The 12427-nt window shown below is 55.5% G+C and overlaps 1 protein-coding gene across 1 annotated transcript; it reads left to right on the top strand.

Moving 5' to 3' along the window:
• Nucleotides 1-4656: 4656 nt before the first annotated feature.
• LOC306641598 (regulator of G-protein signaling 4-like) lies at nt 4657-12041 on the top strand. The gene is made up of 5 exons (XM_079106740.1): nt 4657-4780; nt 8392-8496; nt 8790-8851; nt 9311-9477; nt 9851-12041. The coding sequence occupies exons 1-5, from the start codon at nt 4737-4739 to the stop codon at nt 10088-10090; spliced, it is 618 nt and encodes a 205-aa protein (XP_078962866.1). The 5' UTR covers nt 4657-4736; the 3' UTR covers nt 10091-12041.
• The last annotated feature ends 386 nt before the right edge of the window (nt 12042-12427 follow it).

Raw genomic sequence — 12427 nt, 5'->3', positions numbered from 1 at the left:
AAACGTAAACTCCAGAGGCTTGCCCCCAGTGAGCTACCTCCTCCAGCCACACCCTACCTGCCTGCAGTCACCACCCAGTTAATCGATTTAAGAGGATCGTGCTCTGATTAGGCGAGGTTCCCACAACCCAACGTTTCCACCTCTGAACCTTCTTGCATTGCTGCACACATGAGCTTTGGGGGACACCTCAGGTCTGCACCATAACGGGATCAAAGGCCCCTCTCTTGGGTCTGGCCCCACTGTCCTTTCTCCAGACGACAGCTGTGGTTTCTTGTCCATTCAACAGCAGCAGAACCTTTCAATGTGAGCTGTGAAATGCAACATGCCATCCCTCTTCGAGGTGGGCTTGAGACAAGCCCCATCCAAGGCTAGTCTGCCGCACGCTGCTCTTCACTGCCTTCCTGAAACCCAGCTCTCCAGCCACTGGCATGCTTCTGTCTGTGGGAGTAGCACCTTCAGGCATCAGCTTGGTTTCCTCAGAGACTCGTGCTTCATCCTTGGAGAAGAGGGCTCCTCTCTGTCATTCCTCAAGCTGCCCTTCCTTCCTAGCCCTTGTCTTGTTACATATGTGACCTTTTCATTTGTTGGTCAGACTTAGCCAGGGAGGAGCAGTCACAGTCAAGGATGGGCTGAACGCACAGCCATGGTCCCAGAAGATGCTCCTGCCCGGCCCTGCCACAGCTGTCCTCCTCCGTGTGGGCTGCACGTGACCAAGTCCCCAGCACTGGCGTGAGTCCCCTGCTGAGCCCAGTGTGATGGAGTTCGACCTCCCCACAGGATATACCACAGGGCTGCAGGGTACAGGCTGCGCTGGGCCTGGTGCCACGTGGGGCCCCACTCACCATAGGTGGGCCTTGCTTCCCAGAGAGGGCGTGTGCCCAGCGTAGACCTGAGCTGAAGTTTGCTTCCTGGTGTCACAAGGATGTGGGGGTCGGGTTCGAGTGCCATGCTCGATGTATGCAGAAGAGATGGATGCTGCTGGGTGGAGGAAGAGTCAGGTGTGCTGGGGAGCTATTCCCCGAGATGCCGGAGTGCAGACTGGGATAGCCTGGGTGTCTGCTTTGCTCAGTGGCAAGCACGCCTGCAGCAGAGGTGGAAGGGGTGAGAAGGAGGTGAAAGTAGGGCTGGGGCCAAGTCACGGACCCACTGCAAAGTGGGGCCCAGCAGTTACACTTCAATCCCTGCACCTGAGGACGAGGAGGTAAGAAGGTTGTGCCAGCTTGCCAGGATCCAGCCCATCTGTGGGGAGCTGGAATTAGAACTCGAGTCTGCCCCCACGAGGTTCTGGCAGTTTCCATGACCACCCAGCTCTCTCCTTCCACCTGCACAAAGCAAGTGAGCGCCCATGAGACTGTGGCTCCTGTCTCATGGGCTAAGTTCTGCAGAAGGACTTCATCTTGGGACAGGGACATGCTGGTTCTTCCCCCACTTCTCAGGAGAGAAAGATCCCTGACTGACCCCGTCCCTGCCGCGGGGCCAGGTGTGGCACCCACTCTCAGTGTTGAGGGGCCTTCCTGGTCCTGGGGTGTGCACAGCTGGTGCTGAGGAAGCCCCATTCTGCTTCCTGGTACAGGCATCCCTGGCCCGGAGTGTGTGCTTCTGAGTCTTAAGCACAGTGACCGAGCTCACAGTGGTCCAGGTGTCCACGGTGTGAACAACGCAGGCAGCTACCAGCTGAGAGGAAATTGCAACCTGCGGTGGTGCAAGCCCCCGAGGCCGCTCCGGCTCACATCCTGCTCCTGTGGGGAGGCAGAGCCCTTCTGAAACCAGGAGGAAGGGCAGCCTGTGGGGCCTGCTTCCTCCTGCGAGAGCCCAGGAGTGTGGAGACATGCTTTCTTCTGCTCTCCCTGAGGGAAGGCTGGAGACTGCTGTCCACACCCTGCTGTGCCACGTGGGACGGCCTCCTGCTCCCCCCGCTTTCTCGCCACTTGGTCCTCGCCACAGCCTGGCTCTGGGTCCTTCGCCTGTCTTCTCACTAGGCTCCTGCAGGAGTCCGCACTGCCTGACGGTGTCCATCAGTCTGCTCTGTCGGCTGCCCTCTTTCTAGAGCCAGTCAGAACCTGGGCCACCCACACCGTGGAGGACTGGTGAATGCTGGTCTTCAGTGTGGTGAGAAGCCCACACGGCCTCCTTTCTCTCCTTTCCCTGGAAAGCTGCACTCATGCAAATGGCTCTGTGGTCTCCGCACAGTCCACTGTCTTCCCATTCTTCACAGTCATGACCACGACCCTGGACCTCCTGCCTGGAAGGTTAGCCATTGCCCCTCTCGGATGTGCAGCCTTGGAGGTTGCTTGGACGCCCTGGTCTCATTGTTGAAACAGGACATTGCGGGCACTCTCTCAGGGTGGACAGGGCAGGTCAGCGCCCTGCTGGCAGGGACTGGAAGCAGCGCCTAGTGCTGTTGGTGCCAGAGTAGCCGGCAGCTCTCACTGTGCCCGGCATGATGCTGCTCTCCGACGCTTTGAGCCGCATTCATCCTTCACGATGGCTCAGGGTCCAGTGCACACTCATTTGTGAGCCAGCCCTCCATTGATTTGAGCTCCCGACCCTGCTGGCCCATCTTACTCCCACACTCCTGCCCAGATCTGCCCTTTCCCCAGGGCAGCAGCAGGATGCGCCCCTGGGCTGTGACTGCCTCAGTGGGTCTCCACTGTGCCTTGGTCAGACCCAGGCTCTGCCTGCCCTGGCGCCCTCTCAGCCTCTAGGGCCTCAGTTCCCTGTGACTCTCTCTTGTTCTCCAGAAACTGCCCCGCGGTGGTCTGCCCGACTCAACTGGACACGTCTCTCTTCTTCCGCTGGATCATTCTCATCCAACAAATCTCATTTCATATGCTTCCTTTTCAAAGGGGCTTTCCTGACCTGCTGGGCTGAGGAGCCCTGGGCTATGGGCTGCCTGCTCCACCAGCTGCCTGTCTCCCTCATGGTCCAGGTCACCTTGGAGCATTTTATTTGTTCATTTTCTGATTCCTTCCTTGGAGATAAAACTTCACAGGGAAAAGGCCTGGTCTGCTTGCTCACCACCAAGTGCAGGTCCGCAGACAGTTCCTGGCCCAGAGGAGGTGCTGGAAAGCTGTGTCTCAACTGAGCACACAGCATTCGAGAACAGAGCTCCCCACTCCCCAGTCGCCCAGAGAAGGGAAGCGGCGGAGCAGCAGAAGTCATCTCTTGCCTGTTTGGAGAGAAGGACAAGGCCCCAAGGCCCGGCAGTGCCCAGGCTGCCTCTTCTCAGATACAGTCAGCAAGGCCACGGACACTTCCCAGGCATCCCTGCAAGTATCACACCTCTTAAGAAAGCAAGAAGTCAAAGTCACAGTCGAGGATGTGAATGGCTACAAAACGCTGGAACAGAGTAAGGGTGGGAAGACTGTTTCTAGCAGAGTCAGCGCAGTAGGTCTATAGCAGCCCTGCTTCCCGGAGCAGGGAAAAGGGGGCATGAGAGTCCTCAAGCAAGGTGTGTAAAGCGAACACGGGTTTCACTGTCAGCTGGGCACAGTCTAACAATGAAAATCACTTCCTGCACTTTACAGTTAGAAATATGCTAGCACGTCTGCCTCCCTCGGCAAGCCCGTCCAGGGAAGACCCGCCTCTGGAACCCAGCCTCCATGGAAGGACCTTGGCAAGTCCCCTTCCTACTTGGCAGCCCAGGTGGTGGGCCAGATTGTCTTCAGCTCCACTTGGCACTCCGGGGGCCACGACTCATGACTCTTGACAGTCAGAGCCTCTTCGGAAGTCCTTGCTGTGGACTTTTTTTCAGCATCATGGGATCTTCTGGGTCTTCTTTCATGTTCCCTGGGAAGCCTGGAGGTTTGGAGGCTATGTTTGGATGCCCAACCTCTCTCTCTGAAATACCATTTGGAGGCTTAGGATCACATAGACGTAAACCCACCACCAGTCTGGGGTTGTTGCTCAGTGGCAGAGCACTTCCCTGGCATGTGTGAGGCACTGGGTTCAATTCTCAGCACTGCATAAACAAACAAACAAACAAACAAATATCCACTGACAGCTTAAAACTGCACTAACACTGGCTTTTTAAATAAATAAATACATAAAGCCACTGCCAATGACGGCTGGTGTCTCTGTCTGTCGTCTGCCCCTCCTGCAGTCCCTCTTGCAGGAGGCGAGGTCATCAGCGTGAGGCTGACTTCTGTGCTGGTAGGTTTCTGGAACAGTGCCCATGGTCGGGTCAACCAGAGTTGGAGATTTACCCTCCTAGTCTAGTTCTTCTGAGGTGCCTGGCATTGTGTCTGCCTGCAGCTGCTTAGTTCTACCACACCGGGAGCCTCTGCAGGTCACTGTCTGGAGAACAGCACCCTCCAGCTCCTTCCTGGCAGGGCTGATGGTCAGACCTTGGCCCTGTGTGACCTGTTGCTTCTGACCTGGACTGAGGTGCCTGGGGTCAGTCCTTGGGTCCTTTGGCTGGCTAGCCCAGGCTCCTGGCAGCGTTCCCTTCCCAGCAGAACCCCAGCTCCAGGAGCCCCGTCCTGCTTTCCCTGTGGGCGTGGGGGAGGACTGACGTAGGAGGGCTCTCTTCCTCTTCTCCAGGGCCCGAGGCAGGAGTCTGAGCTGCAACTCAGGCCATCTGATTGGCTGACCGATCCTGGCTGGGCTATAAAAGAGACCCCTGCAGGCTGGGGAGGGAGAAGGATTCTGACAGCCGCTCCCGGAGAAGAGCTGAGAGCTCTCAAAACAGAAGCTGCTTCCCTGCCTCCAGCCACGCGCCTCAACCGCTCCTCAAGATGTGCAAGGGACTGGCGGGCCTGCCGGCCTCCTGCCTGCGGAGGTAAGGCTGTCTGACTTAGACAGACTGGGTCAGCTACCACGGAGGTAAGGCTGTCTGACTTTTAGAAACAGTGTGATCAGGAGTCCGACTGTCCTCTAGGACTAGCTGGATATGGTGGCTGAGATTTGGGTACCTGTGTGTTGTTGACGTGACTTCATTCTGAGACTGGTGCTGACTTGGAAGCTTGGTCCTCCGAGCAAGCTGGTCTGGATCCAGGAGAGGCATGTGGTCGAGCTGTACATGGAGGTCTGCATGCCTCTGCGTCCAGGGCTGCTAACTGAGCCTCACTGCAGCTCCTGGCTCGGGCTCTGCTCCTGACCCTGCCTGTGGGTGTTCTGGGGAGGCACCGGGAAGGAGGCTGAGTCTAGAGAGGCAGGCTCTGGTGTGCTGCGCTGCCCTCTCTGGGTTGTGAGCCAGTGTGACAGTGGATCTGTTCAAGAAGGGACCTCCCTCCCTTCCTCCGTCCCCAGCCCTGAAGTCAGCTCAGGGTCCTCAGATCTCATCCTGAGGACATTGTTTTATCAATGGGCTCCATTTTATCAAAAAGAAAAAAAAAAAAAAAAAAAAAAACCTTGAGGATTTACAGCTGCTCATCTGTCTGTGGCTTTATTAAAAGGGTTCAAATGAGTGATTTCAGAGAATGCTCATATATTAGCCAGTTGAAAATAAAATGAAAGGCTGGAATATCTTACATTATGGATCTTCAGTTAAGGGTAAAGTGAACCTGAGGGTATACCAACTCCTTTCTTATCTCCCTGCAAATAGGAATCACATGAAATCGCAATTTGGAAATGACCCTAAGCACTCTTTCATGTGGCCCTGAGAAGTCTACCTTTCAAACATTCCCTCGGGGCAAGACCCTGCCACAGGCTTCTTCAGAAGCACGAGGGGTCTGGCAGGGGGCCTGGGAGCCCCTCCGCCAGCTCCAGCTCAGTCCTGTTACCTATGAAGGCAACCTCGGAGAGGAGGGTGTGGGGATCTTACCTGGGACAGGCAGGCTACGCTGCGGCGCTGCCCTCAGAGCTGGCTGCCAACCTGAGAGGGACCTGTTCACCATGCCTTCCCCAGGTCCAGGCCCCAGGACCTTCGCTGCTCCTGGCCACAGGAGTGGTGCTGTGAGGAGCCACTCCCTGTTTCCAGGAGGCTCAAGTTGCCTGGGCTGTGCCCACTCTGGCTCCCGTGCTGTGACCTCAGGCACAGCTGCTGGGCAGCAGAGGCAGCAGGTGGAGGCTTGAAACAGCTTCTGCTGGACTGGGTCGCCACACACTGGCAGCCTCCAAGCACTTGGCCCTCAGGAGGACTGGCCCGGTGACTGCGGCCATCCATTGAGGGGGCCTTTGCCTTCCCTGACAGTCACCAGCTGGAGAGGTAGAGGAAGGGACCAGTGCTGCGAGGGGAACGGCCTCCTACAGGGCAGTGTGCGACAGGAAAGCCAGCACGCAGAGACCACGGGTCACCTGCACTGCCAGCCATCCCCAGTGTCTTCCATGTATCCCCAGGGGCTGTGTCTCCCTCGCCAGCAGACCAGCTAGTTACTGTTCCTTTTAAACGACTTTCTCCTCTTTGATGATTTCTTGGCTTTCACAATTAAAGAGGTAAAGTGAGGAGAGAAGATATAGGGAGAGAGTGAGCCAAGCGCTCATTAGGGGTCCTGCTCCTGCTTCTCGTTAGGGGTCCTTCTCCTGCTCCTCATTGGTGTCCTCCTCCCACTACTCATTAAGAGTCCTCCCTCCTGCTCCTCATTGGGGTCCTTCTCCTGCTCCTCATTACGAGTTCTCCATCCTGCTCCTCATTAAGAGTCCTCCATCCTGCTCCTCTTTAGGATCCTGCTCCTCATTAAGAGTCCTCCTCCTGCTCCTCATTAAGAGTCCTCCTCCTGCTCCTCATTAAGAGTCCTCCTCCTGCTCCTCATTGGGGTCCTCCTCCTTCTTCTCATTAGGGGTCCTCCCTCCTGTTCCTCTTTAGGGGTCCTTCTCCTGCTCCTCATTGGGGTCCTCCTCCTGCTCCTCATTAGGAGTCCTCCCTCCTGCTCCTCTTTAGGGGTCCTCCCTCCTGTTCCTCTTTAGGGGTTCTCCTCCTGCTCCTCATTGGTGTCCTCCTCCTGCTCCTCATTAGGGGCTCTCCCTCCTGTTCCTCTTTAGGGGTTCTACTCTCACTTCTCATTAGGGGTCCTCCCTCCCACTCCTCTTTAGGGGTCCTCCCTCCCACTCCTCATTAAGGGTCCTCCTCCTGCTCCTCATTGGGGTCCTCCTCCTGCTCCTCATTAGGGGCTCTCCCTCCTGTTCCTCTTTAGGGGTTCTACTCTCACTTCTCATTAGGGGTCCTCCCTCCCACTCCTCTTTAGGGGTCCTCCCTCCCACTCCTCATTAAGGGTCCTCCTCCTGCTCCTCATTAGGGGTTCTCCCTCCTGTTCCTCTTTAGGGGTTCTACTCTCACTTCTCATTAGGGGTCCTCCCTCCCACTCCTCATTAGGGGTCCTCCCTCCCACTCCTCATTAGGGGTCCTCCCTCCCACTCCTCATTAAGGGTTCTCCTCCTGCTCCTCATTAGGAGTCCTCCCTCCTGCTCCTCATTAGGGGTCCTTCTCCTGCTCCTCATTAGGGGTCCTTCTCCTGCTCCTCATTGGGGTCCTCCTCCTGCTCCTCATTAGGAGTCCTCCTTCCTGTTCCTCTTTAGGGGTCCTCCCTCCTGTTCCTCTTTAGGGGTTCTCCTCCTGCTCCTCATTGGGGTCCTCCTCCTTCTTCTCATTAGGGGTCCTCCCTCCTGTTCCTCTTTAGGGGTTCTCCTCCTGCTCCTCATTGGGGTCCTCCTCCTGCTCCTCATTAGGGGTCCTCCCTCCCACTCCTCATTAGGGGTCCTCCCTCCCACTCCTCATTAAGGGTCCTCCTCCTGCCCCTCATTGGGGTCCTCCTTCCGCTCCTCAGCCACCAGCTGCAGCCTGGGAGCCTGTTAGCTCCAGGGACCACTCCAGCCTGCTGCTTTTTCCAAAACCTCCCATACCCTCTGGCCTGTGTCTCCTGGTCATGTAGCTTTTAAAGGAAGGTGGTGGCAGCTGGAGATAAGACCGCCTCCAGGAGCTTGGGTTCCAGCCCAACCGGTGTTCACACCTGCTGCCCACCCTGCACTGCACACCTCAGTGTGCTGGGTGCTCACAGCAACTGCTGGGACAGCAGGACTGAACTCAGCATCTCTCCAATGTGTCCAGGATCCCTCTGCCAGCAGAAAGGCAGGTGAACTGGCAGCAAGAACCACTGTACTTTGCTTTTGAACTAAAACTTACGTACGATCAATCCTGTGTCCAGTTTGGTTCCATTGGCCAGACCAGAGGTGCTATGTTGGAGAAGAGGGAGGGTATGTGCGTAAGAGGCTTCTGGGTGGACTGAAAGGTCAGAGTCCCCGTCACAGCTGAAGGAGCCAGTGTTGTGACTCTGCCTGGGGTAGAAGTCAGAGCGAGGAAGAAATGGGTCCTCCTGGGAGCTCGAGCTCCACAGAGTCCCCTTCCCAGTGCAGCTGCCCCCGCCCCTGGCACCATTAGTGGGCCCCCCAGCTCCACTGATAGGTGTCCTCTGGGGACAGCCTTGTTGCTCACCGTCCTCTTCCTCCTCTCTGCAGTGCAAAAGACATGAAGCACCGGCTAGGCTTCCTGCTGCAGAAGTCCGACTCCTGTGAGCACAGCTCTTCCCACAGCAAGAAGGACAAAGGGGCTGTTTGCCAGAGGTAAGAAACAGCTTTGGCGAAGGCCAGCTGTGTGTGACACCTGTTGAGGAGGTGTCTGTGCAGGGACCGAAGCGGAGCCTGAAAGCTGGGTTTGCATCCAGAGGGCCTGAGTTCTCGTGGACGCAGATAGATCTGAAACTTCCCCATCCTTGGTGAAAACCTGTCCTAACTGACAGCAGATCTCTTTGCAGTGGCAGAAGATAACATCTGTGTATTACCCAGGATCTTAGACTTCTTGTCTCAGCTGTACATCATGGCATTCAAGTTATGCTTTTTTTCTGTGATATCTCTAGGGTGAGCCAAGAAGAAGTCAAGAAATGGGCTGAATCACTGGAAAATCTGATTAAACATGAATGTAAGTCTGATGTCCCTTATACCCGGGGCCCCTGAACAAAGGCACTCAGGATAAGACAGGTTATCTCGCCTTGTGCTGATCTGAGAGCACCTGCAGAAACGTTTGGGTCCTTCTGATTACCAGACCAGGATAAACTTTGATCTCACATCCCATCTGTTAAAAATTTTACCATGCCCTAGAGCTTTACCTTATACAATGGAAAATTCATACCGAAATAACTGTTGCTCTCACCACATGGGAAAGTGGCAAAGAGAAAAGATTCTGAATATGGAAATCTTCCTGAAGAATTGGCCTCAGTTTCTCTTTCAAGGCACCTTGGTGGTTAATGCTATATAGACATCTCTGGAACGTAACACTTCTTGAATCTTGGTTAAGGACTGCTAGGTGTAACCGGGATCTATCTGTTTGACATCTGATGTTTGGGGCCTGAAGCCTGATGGCGTGGTCTCCCTGTCCCAGGTGGGCTGGCCGCATTCAGAGCATTCCTGAAGTCTGAGTACAGCGAGGAGAACATCGACTTCTGGGTCAGCTGCGAGGAGTACAGGAAGACCAAGTCACCCGCCAAGCTCAGCCCCAAGGCCAAGAAGATCTATGAGGAGTTCATCTCCGTGCAGGCCACCAAGGAGGTGAGTCCCGGCCCAGGGGCCTCCTGGACCTGGGAGGAGCTCCTGATGAGCTCTGGGCAGGGTCTTCAGGTCCTGGAGGTAGGGCCACCACCCACAGGCTGTTGTACCTGCACACACCCCAGGTAAGCCTCAAGGAAACGCAGGCTCAAATTGCCTCCTCTAAAGCTTTTTCTGACAAATCTCTCCAATCTGGGAGACCAAAAGGAAGACAATGCTCTTCCCGCCTGAAATGGCAGGATGGCCTGCCACACCTCCTGGAGGCCCCAATGGCCCTGGGCGTCCTGGGATGCAGGGCACAGCCACCTGCATCCCAGCACAGAGCTGCACCTTCATCTTGGCAGAGGTCTGATGGAGCCTCCATCTTTGTCCCCAGGTAAACCTGGACTCTCGCACCAGGGAGGAGACGGGCCGGAATGTGCTGGAGCCCACAGTGACCTGCTTCGACGAGGCCCAGAAGAAGATTTTCAACCTGATGGAGAAGGACTCCTATCGCCGCTTCCTGAAGTCCCGATTCTATCTGGATTTGGCCATGCCTTCCAGTGGCAGGGTAGAGAAGCAGAAGGGAGCCAAGAGTCCTGCAGACTGTGCGTCCCTGCTCCCTCAGTGTGCCTGACTCACTCTGAGACCTGGGCTGGAACGCAAGACACTGTTCTCTAAACATTTAAGGCCAACTCTGATCTGTTCAGTTGGGTGCTTTGTCCACATGGTAGCATGGTGTCCATGCATGGCCCTGTGTGAGCCACTGCCAGGTAGACGTGGGCAGGGTATTTGGGCCTTCACTGGGGCAGAACCCTGCTCTAGCCCACCCTTCCCAAGGTTCCCTCATGGGGCATGTGAGCAAGCACCCAAGTGCTGGCCTCAGGACTGGGATCCCAGAGCCACTGGCAGTGCCCTCCCGCAGTGTGACCTCAGTCTGGTTGGTTGGTGCACATCCTCTGACACTCATGTGGATGTGTGGTCTGCAGGCCATCACTTCCTGCAGGTGTGGTGTTAGGTGACATCCATGTCTGGTACAATACACATGAGTAGTGTGCATATTAAATAGATATAATACATGCATATGCATTCTGCATACATTTACGTGTCTATGTTTTGGCATGTGTTGTGCGTTTGTGTGTGTATACACACATTTCTGCAAGAGTACACAGAGACTGGGTGCTCCAATCTGTGTGTGTCCACATGTCCATACACATTCTCATCTCTGCTTTCTGCTGCCTTGGCACGGGGCACACTGAGCCAGCCGCCATGCAGGGGAAGGAGGATGCCAACCTGTGCACACTGGTTCTGTAACAACTGTGGGCTTTGCTGGAGAAGAATCCCAGGTCTTCCTGCTCATTGAGCCCTTGCAGACTCTGCCCTCAGCACAGTTGCTGGGAAGGCTCCTGGACCTGCCCATCACAGAGCGCTCTCTTGGCCACTGTTACTGGCACTTGAGTCCTGGAGCAACTACACACTCCTTTCCTGGGTGCTCAGGCATGCTAGTGAGCAGCTGGGCTGGGCTGGCATCTGGAGATGGAGGGAGTGAGGAGCTGCAGGCAGGGTCTGGCCAGCCTTGTGAGTGGAGCCCCCAGCTGGAGCTCTGTGCCCCGGCCATGGCTGATGTCCGCTGACCTCGTCCCCTCCTGAACAAGGTGCTCTTCTTGTTCCCCTGAGAAATGAGAACCTAGGCCATCAAACAAGCTCCTTGGTCCCCCTGGTGGGCTGGCTCTTTTCTGTAAGGGTTCTAGGCTGTACCTGTGTTTATAAACTAGCAGAGGGACAGGGTGTGTTTCTAAGGCAGAACAAGTTACAAACTCAAAAACGTTCCTCTTCAAGGTAAATCTTGTTCATTCCATCCCAAACACCAGGCTGACAACCTGAAAATTTTCTTCCTGTCCCCTGAGAGCAAAGAACAGAGACATGAAGGGAGGGAAAGGAGACCAGCTGTGAGGACCACTGTGGAGCTCTCCAAGGCACTCGGAATACTTAGCGATTCTTGTGTGGACCGTTCAGGACGCTCTTCTGAGCAGGGCTTACTGTGCAGGCAGAGGGGCGGGCCTCCCTGGACCATTAGGGAAAGTGGCTTTCTCCTAAAGCTGCTACTGTGGGAAGCACAGGCACCCTGCACCTTCACGCCCTCACAGGCTGGCCGCTGAGCTGGTGCCCCAGATGCCAACAAGGACTCCTAGGTGTGTCTCTGATACTGGATCTCAGGGCACCTGATGGTGTCCTTCCTCTCTGGGCAGTCTGGCTCGCCATGCTGCAGAGCTGATCCCACTGTCCTTTCCATTAACCTGACTCAGTCTGCCTCCAGCTGACCCAAGGGTCCATCTGTGCAACTGAACTTGCCTTCGCAACAAATCATTCAACTTCTAAGTGTACCTGTGGCCGCAGATGGTGCCTCACAAGCTGGTCTGGAGGCCATTCTGAAAGAGAAGTAAATTAGGATATGACATATATTTTGGAGTGGTTTTCATTTGTATTTTCCTGTGCTCTGTTGACTAATGTGGCTAGCTTCCCTGATGACAGTCCTGGACATGAACTTCTGTGTGCACGCCTGCCACTGCACTGTGCCTAGAGGGCTCAACCCAGCTTCCTGTGAAGCACAGGTTCCCAATAAAGAGGTCCATAAATGCTTCCAGCAACGGTTTTCACAGAAACACATTAACATGCTCCAGACACAGAAAACAAAAGCAGGATGCAGGGCACTGAGCCCTAAGACCTCCAAAACAACCTGGGAAAGAGAAGGACTGAGGTGGTGGATAAAAAAAGTCCTGGTGCTCAGTCCCTGTCCCTATCCTTCCTGCACTCACAGGACGAAGGCAGTCCTGGTCCTCAGGCCATGGCCCTGACCCTCCTGCAGTCACAGCACCAAGGCACTCCTGGTCCACAGGCCAAGCCATTGTCCCTTCTGCACTCACAGGACCAAGGCAGTCCTGGTCCTCAAGCCCTGTCCCTGTCCCTCCTGCAC

Source organism: Sciurus vulgaris, assembly GCF_902686455.1.
Source record: "Sciurus vulgaris genome assembly, chromosome: 12".
Taxonomy (NCBI): Eukaryota; Metazoa; Chordata; class Mammalia; order Rodentia; family Sciuridae; genus Sciurus; species Sciurus vulgaris.
Note: the sequence above shows the minus strand (reverse complement) of the source record. Positions and strands in the feature narration are given on the sequence as shown.

Excerpts from the sequence above, each read along its gene's own strand:
- LOC306641598 (XM_079106740.1), top strand. The coding sequence starts at position 4,737 with ATGTGCAAGGGACTGGCGGGCCTGCCGGCCTCCTGCCTGCGGAG. Across the intron at positions 4,781-8,391 it reads CCGGCCTCCTGCCTGCGGAG|TGCAAAAGACATGAAGCACC; the intron begins GTAAGGCTGTCT and ends TCCTCTCTGCAG. Across the intron at positions 9,478-9,850 it reads CCGTGCAGGCCACCAAGGAG|GTAAACCTGGACTCTCGCAC; the intron begins GTGAGTCCCGGC and ends CTTTGTCCCCAG.